We start from the raw sequence: 21,459 nt of genomic DNA on the forward strand, positions 1-21,459 counted from the left end.
AGCTGATCCGTGCTGGTTGCTTGTTGATGGAATTAGATCTGTTTAGCGCTTTGAAAAGAGTGTATAGGTAGTTTTAGTCATTATAATCAGTAATTATGTCCCCACTGGATGCAACAAATGCCTCATTTGTAATGGGTTTTATTGGTTTTGTCTCATCGCAGCAATACAGTATGGTAAGGGGCGAAACATTTCCGTCACACGCATGAGGTATTCGGCCAATCACAACAGACTGGATAGCTGGCCAATCAGCGCACACCTCGCTTTTCATAACTATGAGCTTTGTAAAAATCGACAGGTTTCAAAAAGGCGGGGCATAGAGGAGAAACAATAATGTACATTATGTGGAAAATAATGTGTTTTTTGAACCTTATACCGCATAAACACATTGCATTACACCAAATACACAAAATAATGTTCTTTTTAGCAGCATCATATGACCCCTTTAAACAGATGGTTATTGAGAATTGGATTTTTGCAACCCTGTTACTTTTCATTTAGCTTGAGATAGCACGATACAACTTATCAACACTTAAAAACAACATTTATCTGATTGCATGTTTAAAATCTTACAAGCATTTCATGGACAAGACGCCCGTTTCATGACCTAGGCTATATGCTATATGATGATGATATATGCTATACTAAAGACATCATAACTATACATTTACAATGCAATTTTCAAGTGTCACTTAAAATTTCAACTGCTTTTTTATTTAAGAAGTTTGATACATATTTATACATGTACATGCAGCCTATATCTAGATGTTCAAGTGTCAAGTTCAGCCAAGTCAAAACACAACATTAAGTCAGAATATGTTTGTCTTTAATAGCTGTGACCTGATACTCTTTGGACTGGAGTCTAATGCATCATGTTTAACATAATTACAATTTGTATTTTACCCTCTATAGCAAATCTTTGCTCAGTACCGTTAATATAAGTGCAGTCATTATTATTCTAGACATAACTCACCTTACGTACGTATCTTCATGCTGGTGCTGACATTTAAGATTAATTAAACCAATGTGCGATTTAAAGCGAGTTCACGGGGTTAAACGCCGTAAAGAAGAAAAATCCGCAAACTGTGCTCTTGTGCGAGAGATACAGCAAAAACAGTGATAGATCCGGAAGCCGCGAGCACTTGAATACAGTTGTCACGCACAAATTAAGGGGAACCGGACAAATCCACCGTCCGAAAAGCTTGGCGAATTATGTTTCTGGAGTCGCGGATGCCAGTAATCCAAACAGATGCAGCGGTATGCGCTTGGGAAAACTGCAAATCTTGTCGACTGCGCGCCGTCAAAGGAAGAAAGTTTCCTCTCCGCAAACACAGACTGACGCCGAGTTTTTCCACAGAGGAGCGAGAGAGAGTAATGTCAGCCTCGCTCAGGAAGAGATGACGCGCACATCGCGTGAGATTCGGGCGCCCTCGACCGTCTGCGATCAACAGCGCGCGACATTTCAAGGATGGGGTCTGAAAATGTCATTTGTTTTAAACTGTATTTTAATTATTTTACTTTAAGTAGTAATTATTTATAGAACTATTATTTATATAATTACTTAAAATATTTTAAAGCAATTTTATTTAGACATGTCAAAATAGGCCTTCCTGGTCTGGATAATTTTGAAGTTTTTAGCGGTACAATATATAAATATCAAAATTAAATAGACTAAAAATAAATAAAAACGCTACAGTGGGTAACAAACCAATAAATATAGGCTAAGGTATAATATTCTACTACAATTAGATAGTAGATAGATAGATAGATAGATAGATAGATAGATAGATAGATAGATAGATAGATACAAATCTGAAACTTCTTATTTATGTATTAATTTATTTGATTGCATAAACATATGCACCAAAGTCAGTAACTATAGTAAGATATTAATAAAAAATATATATATTAAAAATCTGAAAATGCTAAATTCCAATTTTTTTACTTTGGATGAACCTTTTACTTTTTTACAACCTTAAGTGACTTCATTAACAAAGCAAGTTCGCTGCAGAAAGCATTATACAAAGGAGTTTTGGACAGTCAGCATTTATGAATAAAGAATTTGCAAGAATTATAAAGAATTCATAATTATAAAACTGTCAATACTTTTATCTTATTGCTCGTAATAAAATATAAATAATTTCGCATATTATTCATTAATAATTTCTTTTGATATTATGTTTAAAATTTGTTTTTGCAGGAAAAAACTCCACAAATGACTCCAGATTTGTACTTCATTCCCCATAATTCCTTGCGAAAACGTCATAACGCTCTAGCCAATGATATCCAGTCTGACCAGAGAAGCAAGGTTCACCAGGAAACATCATCAGAAATGTAGAGCATAGTTCATGCATCAGACCCCGTTAACCATCTGTGTGTGTATATCTCAATAAACGGTTATCATTTCATTTTATTATTTTTTACATTTTTTCCGAAAATGCACAGAGTGCAGGTTTTGTCGGGACATCTGTCGTCAAACAGTCGTGTGGGAATGAGGCAGTGCAGCGCTTTAGCAGCTGATCCAAATGATATCGTTGTGGTTCATGGACTACGAACAGCCATCGGCCGAGCGAAGAGAGGATCTTTTAAGGTGGGATATCGCTCAATATGACAGTTGACAGTGACATTCACAGTTTTCTCTATTAAAGTCCGTCTTCTTGATTTTAGGACACTACCCCAGATGAGCTTCTCAGTGCTGTGATGAGTGCGGTGCTGAAGGATGTGGGACTGAGACCCTCTTTACTAGGGGATGTGTGTGTTGGTAAGTCAGATGACAGCTAGCCTGATCAAATCAAGATATACTAAAACACAATAATGGTAGTCATATATGAAGATTGATTAAATACATAGTCCACCCATATATATATTTTTTTTCTTCTTAAAATGTACTCACCCTCAGGTCATCCGAGATGTAGATCAGTTTGTTTCTTTAAAAGAACAGATTTTGGAGAAATTTAGCATTACATCACTTGCTCACCAATAGGCCTTCTGCATTGAATGGGTGCCGTCAGAATGAGAGTCAAACAGCTGATAAAACATCACAAGCCACAAGTAATCAACAAGACTTTTGCACCTCAATTAATGCCTTGTGAAGTGAAAAGATACAAGTCCTCTATCCATAATATTACTTTCTCCAGTGAGAAAGAAGTCTCGTCTGAATCAGGAGAGAAATGTGCACAGATCAAGCACCATTTACAAGCAAAAACAGATCTAAACGATGTTGGTGGCTTTTGATGTGAGAGGATAACAGGGGATGAACTTTTTCACTGGAGGAAGCGTGATTATGGATTTAGGCCAGAAACAGTGGTTTAAAATTAAAACGCCTTAATGATGAAATTGTGTATTGTAAACACATAGCTTTTCGCTTTGCAAGACATTAATTGATGGACTGGAGTCATGTTGATTACTTGTGTAGTACTGTGATGTTTTTATCAGCTGATTCGACTTTTATTCTGACGGCACCCATTCACTGCAGAGGATCCACATGTGATTAAGTGACGTAATGCTAAATTTCAGATTTTTTCAATGAAGAAACAAACTCATTAACATCTTGGATAGCCTGAGAGTGAGTACATTTTCAGTAAATTTAAATTTTTGGCTGAACTGTTCCTTTAACATTAATATACACTTACTGTTATTTTTCAGGTAATGTACTACAACCTGGTGCAGGTGCACTGATGGCTCGAGTCGCACAATTTTTTAGGTAAAATGAGTAATTGAATGATAAATCAAGATATTGCTAAACATTTGAATTAGCTATAAAGTACAAGATTTTTTTTTATCTTTCAGTGGCTTTCCTGAGTCTGTACCAGTCTACACTGTAAATAGGCAGTGCTCCTCTGGACTTCAAGCACTTTTTAATATTGCAGGTAAGAATTACAATGTAACCTGTAAAATGGCCGTTTGGGCCGAACCATAAGAAAATACAAGATTACAGTTTAAACAGGCTTTTTTCCCTGTTTTAGGTGGAATCAGAGGAGGTTCGTATGACCTGGGACTTGCCTGTGGGTTAGTATGCTACATTTGTAATTGTTGATTTCAGCAACTGAAGTGAAAGATGAAGTGTAGCGTTAATCATTGCATAGGGCAGGCTTTTCAAAGCTTTTTTTTTTTTTTCTACTTCAGTCAAACCACTTAGACGTAAAGTATTTACTTGAAGATTTTAAGTTAATAATTGAATAATTTTAAATTTGAAGTCTCATATTGCTGCTGCTAATTCCAACTAAGACCTCTTTCAGGGTCTTAATTATTTTTTTTATTATTATTCTAATTATAAAATGAAGACAAAATATGTTGTAAATTACAGTTGTACTGTCAAATAAAAATATATATATTTTTATAAATGTTTTTATTAATGTTATTTTTAATTGTGTGTAAATGTGCATGTCTATATGTTATTGCTATCAATCGCTTTGTTATTAATGTAAAGCCTGTAAAGCTACTTGAATCTAAATTCAACTGTTCCTTTAACATTAATATACACTTACTGTTATTTTTCAGGTAATGTACTACAACCTGGTGCAGGTGCACTGATGGCTTGAGTCGCACAATTTTTTCAATTACTTGAATCTAAATCTTAAAGCTCATCTCCTTTTCCTTTTTTTTTAATGCTAGTGTGGAGAGCATGTCCCTTCGTTCACCGAATAACCCTGGAGACATCAGCCCCCGACTGATGGACAATGAGAAAGCCAGAGACTGCATCATTCCCATGGGGTATGCGTGTTATTCTTTTATACTGTTATTATATTTACATTAACATATACTTTTTTTCTAAGTTTTCTATGTGTTTTCTTTCAGAATAACCTCAGAGAATGTTGCTGAGAGATTTGGCATCACTAGGGAAAAACAGGACCGCTTTGCTCTCAGTTCCCAACAAAAGTAAGTGCCGCCATGACATTTACGGATAGTTTATACATTCTAGTTGTTGGTATTTATCAAAAATGCATTCAAAACAGCTCAAAATACTAATAATTTGTGGACTTTTATAACACTAGGGCAGCCATGGCACAGAAAAAGGGCTTGTTTGAGCAAGAGATCACACCAGTCACTACTAAATTTGTAGACGAAAATGGCACTGAGCGCACGATTACAGTCACAAAGGATGATGGGATCCGGCCTGGGACTACCTTAGAAGGCCTTGCCAAATTGCGACCAGCATTTAAAGAAAACGGCAGCACCACAGCGGGTATGCATATGCAGAATTTTTAAAAAAAAAAATAAGACGTTGAATTCCATAACTCAGTCCTCCGCTCCCATTGCAGGTAATGCCAGTCAGGTGAGTGATGGCGCAGCAGCGGTGCTAATTGGCCGGAGATCTACAGTGGAGAAACTGGGACTTCCAGTTTTTGGGGTGCTGAGGGCGTGCGCTGTGGTGGGTGTTCAACCGGACGTTATGGGCATTGGCCCAGCCTATGCCATCCCAGAAGCCCTCAACCAGGCTGGTGAGAGTACAGTTGCTCTCACTGTACCTCTAGGCTCAAATGAGCCATTTATATTCTAATAGTAATCATTCTTAAATGTATTGAAAGAGATTTCTCATTTTCATTATTCCAAAATAATGGTTGTAAATGAGGCGTGCTATTGCATTTGCTTGTGCAGGGCTGACTGTGGATGATATTGATGTGTTTGAGATCAACGAAGCATTTGCCAGTCAGGTGACTTATAGATTTTTTTGGATTTCCCTGAATTATTCTAGTACTTTCCTGTTATTAAGAACAGCAGCTTTCCCAATTTTCCTAGGCTGTGTATTGTGTGGAAAAACTGGGCATTCCTATGGAGAAAGTGAATCCTAATGGAGGAGCCATTGCTCTTGGTCATCCACTGGGCTGCACTGGTGCTCGACAGGTCGTGACTGTGCTCAATGAGCTCAAACGCAGACGCAAGAGGTGATCGCACATAAAAAGTCATACAGAAGGGTCCTATGAAATATACCCCCCCCCCACCCCCTTAAATTACATTCATTTTTTCCATTTGAATTTTGCTGGATTCCATTCTACAATAAATTATTTTTTTATGTCTGAATTCCACAATTCCATCCCTTTTTTCCCACTGCTGAAATAAAATGGCCCTAATACATAACTTTAAGCCTAACTATACAGGCTTTAATCTTGGAAATAAAAAAGATGATCTCTTTTCTTACAGTGTTGTGTTTTTTGTTGCAGAGGGTATGGCGTGGTGTCCATGTGCATTGGGACTGGAATGGGCGCGGCTGCAGTTTTCGAGTATCCTGGCCAGTGATAAAAGCCCTAGCGCAAAATCCCAAGATGCAAATCTCCAGATGACACACAGAGAAACTAACAAGTCACAAATTCTTTTTAATCAAGTTGCTAGAAGTCTAACTGTAAACACAAGCAGAAAGCGTACACGTCTTATTTAGTGCGTATCAGTGGGTGTTTGCCTTACTTTTGAGGATGTTCAACATTCAGGACTTTCAGATCTCTCTTTAAAGTGCCTTGCATTTCAACTGTGATAACAGATCATGGAAACAGACATGCTTGTATCTGTAAGAGCAATCGGAATAACAGCATTTATCTCTTTGATTTGTGACATTAATCTGATCTGGCCTTGCCTTCTGATATGGATATAATGGAAGAACTCAGAATAAAAAAATAAAAAAAAGTTTTTCATCTGTTTTGAGGGCCGGTGTCATTTGCAAAGGTTTGTAATGCATCTCATTTGTTAGAATAAAAATGATTTATTATGAATGAAACTTGTTTAAAATGCTAGGTATACTACCTTTCTAAAGTTTGAGGTCAGTGAGGTTTTTTTTTTATTTTAAGAAATTAATGAATGTATTCAGAAAGGATGCATTAAATTGATCAAAAGATTTATTTTTGAATTAAAAGCTGTTCTTCTGAATTTTCTTTTCATCAAAGAACCCTGAAAAAAAATGTATCATGGTTTCCATAAAAATATTAAGCAGCATAACTGTTGAAAATTTAGCTTTGCCATCACAGGAATACATTACATTTTCAAATATATTAAAATAGAACAGTAGTTAGTTACTTTAAATATATAATATTTCACAATATTACTGTTTTTGCTTTATTTTTGATCAAATAAATGCCGCATGGGTAAGCATAAGACATTACAAAAACATGAAAAATCGTACTGACCCCAAACTTTTGAATAGTACTGTGTGAAGTCACTTTTTAACTATAACTTGACCTTTGAACCTCGGTCTGAAAACATACACTAGGCCATTAGAAATTTGCTTGTGTTTCTGTTATGTTGTTCTTTGATATTCTTTTTACTTAAAAGAATACAACTTTCACAAATACAGAATTTGATGTAAACCGATATCAGAGTCTAATCAAAGTAATGAATTTCTGTACAGAGAGAGAGAAAGATACGTTTCAGTTCTTCTGACTTTTATATGGAACTCAGTGTTTTGTCAGGTGTCAGATTTTGAAGACACAAAACTATCATCAAATGATCCTCTTCCTTTGACCATCAGAACAAGTGGTATCTCCCCCCTGCACAAGAAGCCCCTGCACTGTGATGATTGCCTGGAACTCTTTGTGATCACTTTGGAGAAAATGCTTTTAGTATGAAGTTTAAGACTATATTAGGTTTATAAATTCACTGGTCTGCGTGTGATTAGACAAATACAGTTAAATAATGGAGTGTTCAGTGGACTGAACTTCAAACTCAACTTAAATCTTCATCCACTGCAGTTACATACTGTATTATCCATTTCATAAATTAAGTATTTTCTACAGCGTGATTGGTTGTGTGTGTATCAGGTGAGGTGGACTGTACCTTGCTGTGAAGCTGATCTGCAGCAGCAGCTTACAGGACACCAGAGTCTGGACTCACCTCAACATCTAGACACAAAATATGAGCTCAACTAGACACAAAGTAATTGCCATGATTGTAAAGATCAGATGATAAAAGACAGGATTAGAGCTGCAATCTGTTATTACAGCCACCTTGTCAAAGCTAATGCAACTACATGGTCCTTGCACTCCACAGCTGCTTTGTCCAAAGCCAAATCTTTTTACCTGTAAGTGCAGTCCAGTAGCTAAAGGAGCCACCTCTGTTGTAGAGGTAGACCTCTTTGACAGTTGTTTGTCCAACAAAGCAGGTGCCAAAATCTACAGTGGAACTGGAAAGGTGCAGTGATGGTAATGCCAGAATAGCATGAAGGGACACTGTCTGAAACAGATCCAGTTCTGAAACACATCTGCTGATTTGGCTACAAAAGCTGGTTCATAGATACCCTTACGAAAAAGAAGTTTATTCAAGTGTGCTATTAGTATACTTTTTTTAAACTAAAAAATAGGAAAGTATACTTTTAGTTTACTTTTTATGTACTTCTCAGAAATGAGCTTTATGTACTTCTAAGATATATACTTATAATGACAATTAAGTATACTTGACTTACAAAAAGTTACAAAATATACTTGAACTTTACTTAAGTATACTTAATAAAATAAACTTGAAGTATACTACTTTTTGGTAAGGGATACTTTGAAGCTGAATTTTCAGCAGCCATTATTTCAGTCTTCAGTGTCACATAATCGTTCTGAAATATTCTAATATGATAATGCTCGAGAAGCATTTCTTATTATCATCAATACTGAAAACAGTTGTGCTGCTTAATATATTTTTGTAGACAACATAATACATATTCTTTTCAAGATTTATGATAAATAGAAAATAGAATAAAAAAACATTTTGAAAAAGTAATCTCTGTCAGGGCAGCAGCACTGAGAATGGAGGGTGTGTGCTCAGTCTGAAACTCAAGGCTATATCCGTATTGTTCTTAAGATGGAACGTCCAACTATCCTGGATTCCTTTTACAGTCCAAATGGGCAGACAAAAAAATGTCCAGATAAACCTTCACACCACCAACAGGAAGTGTCAAAATTAACTTGCTTGTACTTTGATTTGGATACATATTGTATATTTGAAGTGCACCTGTGTCTGTGATGGTCCGTCCAGTGTATCACTGGCAGCTGCTGTGAATTCCAGTATGTCTGAATCTTCTGCCATCTGCACTGACAAACTACACACACACACTGATTCACAGTTGTCTATATATAATGCATTTATTTACTTGTATGAAATGCTTGTGATAGAAGCAATATAAAGATTTTTATATATGCTAAAAATGTGAGTAGTGCTCAGGCATTGTATCACTAAGTGGTTGCTATATCAATAGATGAATTAAACACATTTGTAACTCACACAGCAGGTTTTACATTAGCCTGCATTTCCAGCCTCAAAGGTTCTTGTTCATAGCCCTGGGCTCTCTCCACTTTGCCTGGAGTCAATGATGCAAGCTACAAGGTAAATAACAGTGAAATGATATTACCTTGACTGTAAAACTTTTGTTGCACAATGTAGTCTATATTAGGTAAACTGGATTAGATTAATATACTTTAGAGTCCAGGTTCATGAAACCCAGAGCATAACCCAAACACCTTTGACTGGCTGAACATGACAGGATCAGAGGAGCAAAAAACACATGAATGGTGCTACTGCCCCCTGCTGGAACTACCTGTAGTAAAGTGCATATTAAATGCTTTTTTCCCTTTGCACCTCATCATTAAAGGGTTACTCTACCCCAAAATGAAAATTTTGTCATTAATCACTTACCCCCATGTTGTTCCAAACCCATAAAATATTTGTTCGTCTTCGGAACACAATTTAAGATATTTTGGATGAAAACCGGGAGGTTTGAGACTGTCCCATAGGCTGCCAAGTAAGTAACACTGTCAAGGTCCAGGAAAGTATGAAAAGCATCGTCAGAATAGTCCATCTGCCATCAGTGGTTCAACCGTAACGTTATGAAGCGATGAGAATACTTTTTGTACATGAAGAGAACAAAAATAACAAATTTATCCAACAATTCTTTCCTCTTTGTCTCTCCAAATCAGCATAGCACCATTTTGACAAACCTGAGCAGTATACAGGCGGTTTTGTTTGTGTGGTGAAGCTGCACCAGAAGCTGCATCTGTTTTGGGATGTTGCCATGAAAACTAAACCTAGACTCACAGATTTGGTCATGAAAGTTGAGCTTGTTCCTTCTCTGCTGGGGGTGTGGCTGTCATCCCATGTGCGTGGGAACATGACGGATGAGTCCAGCCCTCCAAGAACTTCACTGCCATCAGCATCCTTCAGAGGAAAGGGTTCACCACATGCAACCAACAGATCTATCAATTTACTATTGCCGACCTTGAAGTTGTAGGTCACCCAATCCATACGGATATCTGAGAGGTTTCAGAAAATGATGTATGTACTTTTGTAAACTCGATGTTATGTACAATTTTTGAACTCAGTGTGGTGAATGGCTCACCATACGGACTGGTGTTAATGAGCCGTAAAGAGCATGACAGTGTCTCCCCCAGAAAAATGGCTTCCAGATCTGTCAATCATAAATATCAAAGAACAGTCTTTGCGTGTAAACTGCAACATCTAAAGCATCCTATAAGTAAACAGACTATATAATTGGACCCCGGTTCAGGTTCTAAGGTTGTGGTCCAATCATCTGAAAGTAAAGGGGCCAGCCTCTCACAGACATCTGGATAGGTATGGGAGTTGGATCTTGATCTCCAACCTGAAAGAAAAGACAGAATTCACTGTAACTCAACTGTTTGTTTTGAGAAAGGCAAAATATTTATAATGAAACAAGCTGTTTGATTGTTTTGTGACATACTTGACATATGAGGTTGTCTTGATAATCCCCCCACATATTGGTGAAAGCAGTGATTGATAGTTTGAGTCTCAAATGGGCCGAGCACCCCACTGTTCGGTTCAGCAAGGAACACTGCACCTCTCCTATGGGAAAGAAGACAGTTTACAAATTCTGGAAGTAAAGAAAGAAAATGCGTTTTTGACTTTGCTCTTTCACTTTCACTGATACTGTAGAGCACAAAAGAAGAGGTTCCACCAACCATCATATGCTTTTTGCCGTATTTTTTTGGCCTGGACAGAGTGGAGAGGTGCACTGCTCCTGTTTAATCATTGATAACAAGAAGAAGTGTTACCAAACTATACTAGAATGATTTCTGAAGGTTCATGCATTTGAATTGTAATAATATATTGTAATATTACAATAAATTCAGCCTCGGTGAGCATAAGAGACTTTCAAAAACATAAATTATTTTTCATTATTTAATTTTTTTTAATAAGATTTTTGTATTAATACTAAAATAATTCAGAATAAAGATATGAATGAAGAATAAAGATATTTATTGTACCTATCAGAGTTTTCATCCAATTGTGAAGGACAGCATCCAGTAAAGTACACCGCTTCAACAGTGAACAGAGCATTAATGGTGGTGTCTTTAGTTATCAGCAACTGCCGTTTGATAGATTTGCCAATGATGACTGGCTCATGCTCACTGAAGTCCAGTGTGATTGTTTGGTGATCGGCATCCCTTGAATTAACACTAAATATGTAACAGTGAAATAGACAGTCATATTGCAACAATGTCTTGATAAAAAAAAAGCTAATAAAATGACCAAAGTCCAGGGAAATGTGAATGTGAGGTATTTGTGGCTTTACCAATCAGAAGGCAGTGAGTAAGAAACTCTGAGAGGTTTGGCTTTAGAAAAAAATCCCAGCAACAATGAACTATCAGCAGATGAATAGTTTATATTAAGCTGTGGGTGTTACAATATTACAGTAGCAGTACGTACAGTACAACAGTGTGAGCGGTGAATGATACAGAGACTTCTGTCTTGGCATTGGGCTCCAGAGTGCCTGCAGAAGGGATGAAGGCTGCAGAGCAGAGATGAGCTTGTGCACCTTAGAGCTGAGAAGAAGAGAACACTATGTGAATGAATAGAAACATATCACGTTGTCTAACTTGTACAATATCACAACATTATATCACAGCAATACTGAATTCTTTTGATTGGTTGACACTTGACAGACATCGTAAGATGTTCATTAATTTGGCTTCATTTTGGGAACTATACTAATGCCTAGTAAATGAAATATTACCTAGAATGCAAATTTGCATTACATAAATGTGAGTTTTATTTTCTGTGAGTTATGGACCACATCACGGGTTAACATCACTTCACATTCTTTCCAAACTATCGACACTGGCTTGGGTTTTTTGAACAAGATAAAAACATCTTGAGATAAACACATTATATAAACTGTCTCACCCTGCTCCAGGTAAAGTGGGTTGGCAGTAGTGTTTGGTTAAACAAGATTACACTGCCTGTCTGTAGAACACCTACAAACAGATCAACCAACACTAGCTCACAGCTCAGCAAGCACACCTGAGGAGACTGGACGACTGCTCGTACAGAGAGATGACTACAGACAAACAAATGCACACCTTCAACTCAAATATGGGACAAAAGTAACTGCTTTTCATTAGGTAACATTTCTGTAGTATTCTCTTCTGGTAGTTCAGACACAATATGACTAATGATGTGACTCATTTCCTCACCAGCCAGTGGCATTGAGCACAGAAAGCTGCAGGACTGACTCAAAACGCTGACAGTACAGGGCCCTGAAGACCACATCCACACTGCAGGACGCCAGGGGAGTCAGCACACCTTTATTTGGATTCATATACACCTGAACACAAATGCAGAAAAGGAGATTTAAAAAAAAAAAAAAAAAAAAAAAAACAGCTTTTGAAAAAATATCCACACTATATATTTATATACATCTGTGCTGATTTATAATACTAATAACATTTAATACATAATACCAATAAATTTAAAGTAAACCCTTGACTTGATTTCTAAGAAGCATAAATGGGGTGTTGTACCAGGCCCTTGAATGGATTCAAACACCTTAAATGTGACTTCAATGGCCAGCCCTGTAGTTTTAGGATGGTGCTGAATGTGACACTGTAGGGTGGAGTTAAAATGACCCGGATTGCTTCCAGGCAGAACCAGCTCCATTTCCAAACACTCATTCATCTCTGTAAGCACATGTTAGAAATCATTTATTTGTTTTGTTTATTCATTAATAGACTTATACACTACCGTTCAAGTCTGTAAGATGTTTTATTGTTTTTGAATTAAGTTTCTTATGCTCACCAAGGACACATTTATGTTATCATTAAATATAGTAAAAACAGCAATATTGTGAAATATTATTACAATTTACAATAACTTTTTTTTTATTTTTATATATTTTAAAATGTAAGTTATTCCAGTGAAGGCAAAGCTGAATTTTTAGTATCATGATGCCAGTCTTTGGCAAGTGTCACATGATCCTTCAGAAATCATTCGAATATATTCTGATTTGCTGCTCAAGAAAACATTTCCTGTTATTATCAATGTTGCAAACATTTGTGCTGCTTGATATTTTAGTTGAAACGGTCATAGATTTTTTTTTCAGGATTCTTTGATGAATATAAAGCTCAAAAGAACAGCAATGAAACATTATAACTGCCTTTACTGTCACTTGATATTTTTAGTTGTATTTTATTATTTAATTTAATGTAACTTTTTATAGATTTTACTATTTCTCCTGTTGAAAGCTCCACTTCAATTACATGACTGTCAATAATACGCTCCCATTCAAAGTGAATGACTGATTTGCTGTGATTCCACATCTAAAACACACACAAAACATACACGTCTAAGCTTCAAAAACATTTTATGGTGCAAATTTGGGAATTAAGAAAGAACTACAGAGTCAATTTGACCTCTGCACTCAGTGCTACCTTGAATCTCTTGCGGATTGTGTTGTGTATGTAAGTCTCCCCTGATATTAAAACAGCATAAGGCTCAAGAAGGATTTTATATGGCTCAGTACCTTAATTTCATTTCAATCTCTAAAGCAGTCACATCCTTTACATGGAGAGCTGTGTTGAGACACATCCTGTAAATCAGCACACAGGAGTTTCTACATGACATGCTAATTGACTGAAAAATTTATCCTAAATTAATTTTAAATTTAAATATCAAAGGTAAAGTTCATTTTGCCCATCGTCACTGATTCTGGGTGGATCGGGAACATCCATGATCACCAACTGGCAGACACTGTGGTAGTCTTCTAACTGAGACAGATAGAATAAAAATTGTTTAGAGAGTTATTTTAGTATCATTTGATATACTGTTATAGTTTTAGTTCATATTTTTAAGTAGATTTTATGTTACAGTTTGTGTTTTATTTGAATTTTAATTAAGGTTTATTAAGGTCATTTTGTTGTCTGTTTCAATAACAATTAATGTTTATTTTATTAAAATTGATTACTTTTTTTAAGGTTTTAGTTTTAGTTTTTTGTGTGAGTGCACATACATCCTTTGGACAGTATGTGAGCAAGAACTCATGTTCCTGTGTGGGGCTCAGGATGCCCATCACTGTCTGTATCAAGATGATGCTGAATGCTGGAGGGGTCTAGAGTCTCTTCAGGCAACAGACATTTAAGTTTGGGTTTCATGATCTGCCAGTGGTACGGGAGCTCCAAGTGTTTACACATAAACAAAAATATGATTTACAAACGTGCCAGTAAATATCTGCTGTACATACTATTCTGTGTTTACACAGATGTGTGCAGGGAACTCACGCATTGTTTTTCACAACCACCGTCTTCTGTAAAGTGGAATGTGGATTGGTTGGGTTGAATCTGACATAATGGTCAGCTGTGATATCACACAGCTCCCCAAATTCAGGCTGATCCTCTCTGCCTGATATTGATACCAGCTCCACAGTGATCAGCTGAACTGTACCTGAGAAAAGTCATTGAAACATGTACACATTTATCTTTTTGGAGATATCTTAAATTTCAATGAAGAATTTTCTGTTTGGCATAATTGTTTCTTCACCTTGCAGGGTGATGTCCTTCACTTGGCAGTTGTCACAGACAATGGTGAAGTCCTGAGAAGAGATCTAAGCAGTTGTGGGGAAAAACACAACCTAAACATAAAAAACAAAACATCCACAATTACTCACAGACTAGCAGATTAGTGAATATAAATCATATCTGAGCAACATCAGACTGTATTCAGATCTATAAATATGCAGTCAGTAACATCCCACCTCAATGACAGTGGCCTTTCCAGAAAGAAGACTGAAAATAGAGGGATTGATCGCAAAGGGAGGCTGTTCTGCGAAAGTAGACTTCACTGCAGACTGAGACACACACAGAATGACCACTTATGATGGTTAACAATTTACTAAGACAGACCAAAAGCAAGAATGGTTAAAGTCACAATGTAACAGAAGTAGTGACAGATCTTTTCTTCTGTTTTGTGACATACATCCAAGTGAAAGAGTATCGGAAAAACTAAAAAGTAGGACGAGGACTTCTGTTGGTTCTATCTGTCAGTTATTGATACGATGGAGAAAGAACAGGCCATTTTAAAGTGGAGAAGTCCGGCTTAAGTCACCAGTCTGTTATTTCATCAAGTTTTGATCATTTTAAAAAACAAAATTACATTTTGATTGAAAATTATAAGCTCCATTTAAAAAAAAAAAAAAAAAAAAAAAAAAATGATTAGTTCACAATAAGATCAAAAACATGCATTCTGAAAATAGATTTCATTTTCACTTTAAGACATTGTTCGTATTCAATTTAAAATTTACAGATAAAAGTAGGTTCAATTGTGCAATAGTTTATTTAAACCCGCAGATTATAAAAAAAAATATGAAGAGTAGAAAATATGAGATTTACTTGAATTCATAAATAATAATATTGTCATAGAAAGGAATTTTAAATATGAACCGAATGAGATTTCATGTTGACATTTGCTTGTTTACCCTAAGGCTTGAGGCAGGCCACTGTTTCTTAGGCATTGTACAAAATGTTCCTGCACTCAGTCTTTCATTCCGACATAAAACCTCCATAAACTTCACCCCTCCCACCAGGCAGTAACCGCAGTACATGACAGAAGTACACAGAAAGAGCAGAGGCAATGATTCAACTTTGAATCCCTTATTATTGATCAATATCAAAACAAGCCAAATTAAGATATTTTGAATTTCAGTTGGGTCCAAATAACTTTAGACCCCATTGACCCTTACAAACAAAAATATATGTGAATATATTAGAAAATATAATTTGATATATGAAATAATATATTTTGATATATGGGACTCTAGTTCTTATATTTTTCAATATTCTGCAATATATGCATGAACCATGTATAGCCATATATTGATACTGTACATATAAAATATATATTTAGCAAGAAGACAATTCAGTAGCCTACTACATTATTATTATTATTATTATTATTATTTTGATACTCTCATTCCTTTTTATTAACACATGGATTTACATACAAAATTAAATGTCTCAAAAATACATTCCCAATATTCCTACAAAGGTCCGCAATTCTATACAGATTCAGGCAAATTAATGCCCACATTTAATTATTCAGCAGACACTTTTATCCAAAGCGACTTAAATGAGAACAATAGCAATCAAACCAACAAAAGAGCAATAATATTTTACATATATATGTAACATACATGTTCCCATATAATATACACACGTGGTCAGAATTGTTGGTATCCTTGGTAAATATGATCAAAGAAGGCTGTGGAAATAAATCTGCATTGTTAATCCTTTTGATCTATTATTTGTAAAAATCACAAAAATCTAACCTTTCATTGGAGAATAAGAATTCAAAATGGAGGGAAATGTCATTATGAAATAAATGTTTTTCTCTAATACACATTTGACAAAATTAATGGTACCCTTTTATGCGATGCTTTTTTGAAACCTCCATTTACCAAAATAGTATAGGAGTTTTCTCCTATAATGCCTGATGAGGTCAGAAAGCACCTGACAAGAGATCAGAGCCCAGCTCCATGTTGGTGGTGCTTCTTTTCAGTTCATCACACTCATTTTCTGTAGGGTTCAGGTCAGATGACTGGAATGGCCATAGCAGAAGCTTGGTTTTGCACCCAGTGACCCATTTTTGTGTTGTTTTCAAGGTTTGTTTTTGGATTATTGTCCGGTTGGAAAATCCAAACATGGCCCATTATAAGATTTTTAACAGAGTCAGTCACTTACTGATTTTTTATCTGTTTGTATTTGATAGAATCAAAAATGCCATGTGTCTAAACAAGATATCCAGGACCTCCAGCAGGAATATAGGCCCACAACATAAAAAATACAGCAGTATATTTCATTGTACACATGGGGTACTTTTTATCCCTGTGTTCACCAAACCCATCTTGAGTGTTTGCTGCTAAAAAGTTAATTTTTTAGTTTCTTCTGACCATAGAAGCCAGTCCCATTTGAAGTTCCAGTCGTGTCTGATAAATGAATATGCTGGAGATTGTTTTTTGGTGAAAGCATTTTTTTTCTTGAAGCCCTCCCAAACAACATGTAGTGATTATTTTAAGGTTTTCTGACCCCAAAACTCAACCGTTTTCTTAAATTCTCCATCTGTAATCCTTGAAGAGTCTTTGGCCACTCAAACTCTGTTGTGTGGAAACTCTTGTCCGGAAACGCCACCACAGACAGGTCACCGTGTAATTAGGGACGATAGGGGTTCACAACACAGTTGCTCTTCCAGGGCAGATTCATAACAATTTCTGTTGTTTGGAAACTTCTAGTAGGGGGGTATTGCCCTGATGGTGAAAATGGGAATTTCCACTGCTCTAGCTCTTTTCTTAAAGCCACTTTCTAATTTGTGAAGCTCAATTATCTTTTGCTGCACATCAGAAATATATTCTTTGGTTTTCCTCATTGTGATGGGTGATTAATTTGGAATTTGACCTTTGCTTTGTTTTCCCTCCTATTTATATTTCTGTGAAACAGGAAGCCATGGCTGGATAATTTCATGTTCATAATCACGCTTGTGTGCTCAAAATTGTGAATATGAATAGAATTATATTACTCTTAAGAATTTCTAGGGGTACCAGTAACCCCTCACCAGGGAACCTGCCTGTGAAACATGAAGCTTTGTTATACACTTTCTTATCTTGATCTCAAAGCAGAAATTAACTGGTAGTAATTATTCACATTTTTAACAATAGATGTCGCTGTTTTCATATTCTGCCTCCTCGAGCTGCAGGGTAAATACCAAAGAATTATTAAACTAAGTGAAAATGAGAAATGTTGCTTTGGCAACTATAAAATAAGGGTTAAGGGTTTTTATATGTTATTTTATTACAGTTGTAGGGATAGTTCACCCAGAAATGAAAATCTCTTTTACTCACCTTCTTGTTGTTCCAAACCTGTATATGTTTTTTTCTTCTATCGAACAGAAAAGAAGACATTTTCTGGTGGCAATTGACTTACATAGTGTTTTTTTCATACTATGGAAGTCAAAGGCTAACAGCAAAAGTTTGGTTACCACCATTCTTCTCTTCTTCTTCTTTTGTGTTCATCAGAATAAAGAAAGTCATACACTTTTGGGACAACTTCAGAGTGAGTAAATGATGACAGAACTTTAATTTTTGGGTGAACTTTCTTTTTAATTTTACCTGAAGTAATGAAAATGTTTTTTTATGGTTTTGTTTTTAGTTTCAGTTAACATTAAAAACCCTGCCATTTCCTCTAGTTCAGTTCAGCTTCAATGCAAATCATGCAGAGAGGATCCCTGGCAGTCTTTCATGTGGTCAGCAGGTACTTTGTTTTCTCTTTAGACTTACCCCAACCAACAGAGAAGTGTGGGGAGATTGGAGGAATCATTCGAATGTGATGGCTAGTCCCAGTCATGTTTTTGAGCTCCACCGCAGTCTACAGAAAACAGAAGGCACTATTAAGAACTGAAAACATACTGAACTGGAAAGACATCATTCAGATGTGGCCCAGTAGGGAAACTTTAATGAACATTTACACTAGGGGTCATATAGTAAAAAGTAAAAACCTCACATTATTGACTTAGTCAATAAAAACTGGCAGTAGGCGGGTTTCACAAACCAAAACAGAGACCAACATACCGGCCCAGAAGGCACATTTTGAAAGGAGAATAACTGACTGTAGCATTGTTTTTCAGACAAACAACTATGTTAACTTGGCATGTTTCTTAAATATCTGCAAACATAATATGGCATTTTTATGCTTTAGTAAAGTCAAAAACTTACATACAGCACCTTTAAAGGTGATGTTGCCAATTTTTTGATGACCAATGGAAGATGAGAAACCAGTTTAAAATAAATAATTAATATACTAATTATACTAGCTAATTACAGCGGTTATAGAAATTATACATCAAATAAATCAATATTGAGTGTATCTCGAAGTATGATATTAAAATCAAAACCATAGGCACGCCTTTCTCTGCCAGTGTGTTTCATGCTTTTTCCCACATTCTCTGGCCTCTTCCCTGGCATGATGGGAGACTTTCCGCCACACTGAGCATTTGGGAGCAGGAAGCAAGGGTTGCGCAGGAACTTGTGTTGTTCCCTGTCTTCTGCCCGACTCTGAGCACTGGGCTTCTCCATCCAAGAGGCTTTATGCACCAAACCTAGCTTTTGAGTTTTAAAAAAAATTGGAAAAATAAACTACTGTATATATACACATACACACACACACACACACACACACACACACACACCTGAGTGTCTCCTCTGATTGTTCCAGCAGGCTCTTGGCCATATGTGCAGGTGGGGGGAGAGAAGTGTAATCATCATCTTGTGGTTCTGTACAAATGTGCATATTATAAGAGATGGTTGGCTGGGCAAAGCCTGGAGTGAACTTGCCTGCGAAAAATGGGAAAATTACAGTATTATGATATGCAATCTTATTGTCTGAGTATGTTTTTACTTTATAGGTCAGTGAAAAATTACCTTTTGGGCTTTTATCAACTGTGGTGTGCACTGTTGTATAGTACAGTGGGCAAATCAAGTTGTTGCTCCTGAAATGCTCACTGTCAACTCACCACTTGGAAGCTGATTTTACTTTGGAGACATAGTGGAAATTCCTGTTTTGTGTCATAAGACAACTAACTACCTGAGGACACACTGTGGATAGTAAAAATAATCTTTGTCTAAACAAACAACTAAAGAAACCTACCTGGGGGAAGACCCAGCTGATGGTAGGCCTCAATCACTTCTTCCATGATTCTGTTGTGTTCATGCTCCTCCTTTGCAGCAGCTTGCAGACGGGCCTGTATGATGTGTGTCTCCAGCATGTCAGCGCTCCGAATCCGTCTGTTGCATATTTAGAACGCATCTGATAAAATCATAAAAATTCAGTAAAAAAAAAAATCATTTAGATAATACAAATCCGAAAAAACATGAACTGAATAAGAATAAAGGAGCCAACACTACTGTTCAAAAGTTTAGGGTCAGTAAGATTTTTCAAATAAATGAATACTTTTATTCAAAAAAGATTTCTATTTCAAATAAATGCTGTTCTTTTAAACTTTCTATTCATAAAGGAGTCCTAAAATTTCAAAACCATTAAAAACTTTTATAAGTAGGCTATATATATGCCACATTTTATAAAAGAGACTTTGCTCAGATATGAAGAGAGAGGCACCTGCTGTAGCTCTTCCACATATTTTTCATAGAAGTTGTTGCTTCCTTTTGCGTGATTTACTAAGATTAGAAACAGTGTCCCTCCCAATCACCTATGTGGTGTAAAGGTTGAGTATGCTGGCCAATAGATGAGAAATGTCCTGTACACACAAAACCAATTACTTTCAAGCTAAAAAAAAAAAAGTTATGCATTTAAGTTATAAAAAGTGACATTTATAAAAAATATTACAAGAGATAAAACACAGGTTCGGTACCACATTAATAGATGGCTTTTTAAAAATCTATAAAAATAAAAAAGTTATTTTAAATCGTAATAATATTTTACATTATTTCTGCTTTTACTGGATTGTGGTCAGATAAATGCAGTCTTATAGGAGACTATAGAATAAGTAAATATGTTGTTGATTTGCATTATAAACATCTAACAAAAACATTTTGTGATTTTTCTCGAAAGGTGTTTTTGTGCCTTCTTTCCTTAGACATCTTTCATTTGTATATATTGTTACTTACACTTCAACAGGAATTTTAATTAGCTACATTTTAAGTGGTGCATATGAGAGAAAATGTTTTTTGTATAAGCAAAATGCATTTTTACGGTCTAGTTTTGGAGAAAATCAAAAACACCTGAATTTTTGTACATTATAGTGTTGGAATTGTGATGGTAGGCTATACATAAGCAGCATGGCCATAAATTAGTCATAACATGTTACCCAATCCAAAAATAACATGCACACCTTTACATACCTGAAGATCAAGAACGGCTTGGCAGTTTTGAAGGGTGTGCTAAAAGTTGCCAGACAGGATGATTTTCAAAATACCCATCATCATAAAGCAAAAAGGCTGTATGCTGTTGGACTTCACACCCTCTTGTGTGGGTATTGTGTAGAAAGTTTGGAAGTGTGTCATGTCAGCAGATGCAACAAAATCGCTCAAAGCAAATCACTTATATGTAACATTTAACACTAAACAAATAAATAGCCTTTCATTTATACAAAATCCCATATTCAGATAAATCCATCCTGAAGTGGAACATAAAAACAAAACAAGCTGAAGCATGAAGTCTCACAGGCCGGCCCCCATTGATGATATTT

The 21,459-nt window shown here is 36.0% G+C and overlaps 2 protein-coding genes and 1 pseudogene across 2 annotated transcripts in view; 1 reads left to right on the forward strand and 2 right to left on the reverse strand.

Moving 5' to 3' along the window:
- The window catches only part of LOC109045414 (mitogen-activated protein kinase kinase kinase 3-like), a 54,032-nt gene extending 52,581 nt beyond the window's left edge, over positions 1 to 1,451 (reverse strand). The window contains exon 1 of the mRNA XM_042714304.1: positions 971 to 1,451. The gene's annotated coding sequence lies outside the window, so the exon portion shown is untranslated. The remainder of the gene's footprint in view (positions 1 to 970) is intronic.
- An 842-nt stretch (positions 1,452 to 2,293) lies between these two features.
- LOC109079266 (3-ketoacyl-CoA thiolase B, peroxisomal-like) lies at positions 2,294 to 6,627 on the forward strand. Its single transcript, XM_042714306.1, has 12 exons — positions 2,294 to 2,587; positions 2,665 to 2,758; positions 3,643 to 3,700; positions 3,787 to 3,866; positions 3,963 to 4,005; positions 4,612 to 4,710; positions 4,795 to 4,875; positions 4,992 to 5,182; positions 5,259 to 5,438; positions 5,596 to 5,651; positions 5,737 to 5,882; positions 6,159 to 6,627. The coding sequence occupies exons 1-12, from the start codon at positions 2,435 to 2,437 to the stop codon at positions 6,232 to 6,234; spliced, it is 1,257 nt and encodes a 418-aa protein (XP_042570240.1). The 5' UTR covers positions 2,294 to 2,434; the 3' UTR covers positions 6,235 to 6,627.
- A 1,161-nt stretch (positions 6,628 to 7,788) lies between these two features.
- LOC109079256 lies at positions 7,789 to 15,844 on the reverse strand (annotated as a pseudogene).
- Positions 15,845 to 21,459: the final 5,615 nt, after the last annotated feature.

The sequence above is a fragment of the Cyprinus carpio genome, chromosome A24, assembly GCF_018340385.1.
Source record: "Cyprinus carpio isolate SPL01 chromosome A24, ASM1834038v1, whole genome shotgun sequence".
Classification (NCBI taxonomy): Eukaryota; Metazoa; Chordata; class Actinopteri; order Cypriniformes; family Cyprinidae; genus Cyprinus; species Cyprinus carpio.

What these genes read in the sequence shown, in the direction of transcription:
- LOC109079266 (XM_042714306.1), top strand. Translation starts at nt 2,435, where the DNA reads ATGCACAGAGTGCAGGTTTTGTCGGGACATCTGTCGTCAAACAGTCGT. An exon ending in AAACGGCAGCACCACAGCGG is followed by an intron (nt 5,183 to 5,258) that starts GTATGCATATGC and finishes CTCCCATTGCAG; the next exon opens with GTAATGCCAGTCAGGTGAGT. An exon ending in CTCAAACGCAGACGCAAGAG is followed by an intron (nt 5,883 to 6,158) that starts GTGATCGCACAT and finishes TTTTTGTTGCAG; the next exon opens with AGGGTATGGCGTGGTGTCCA.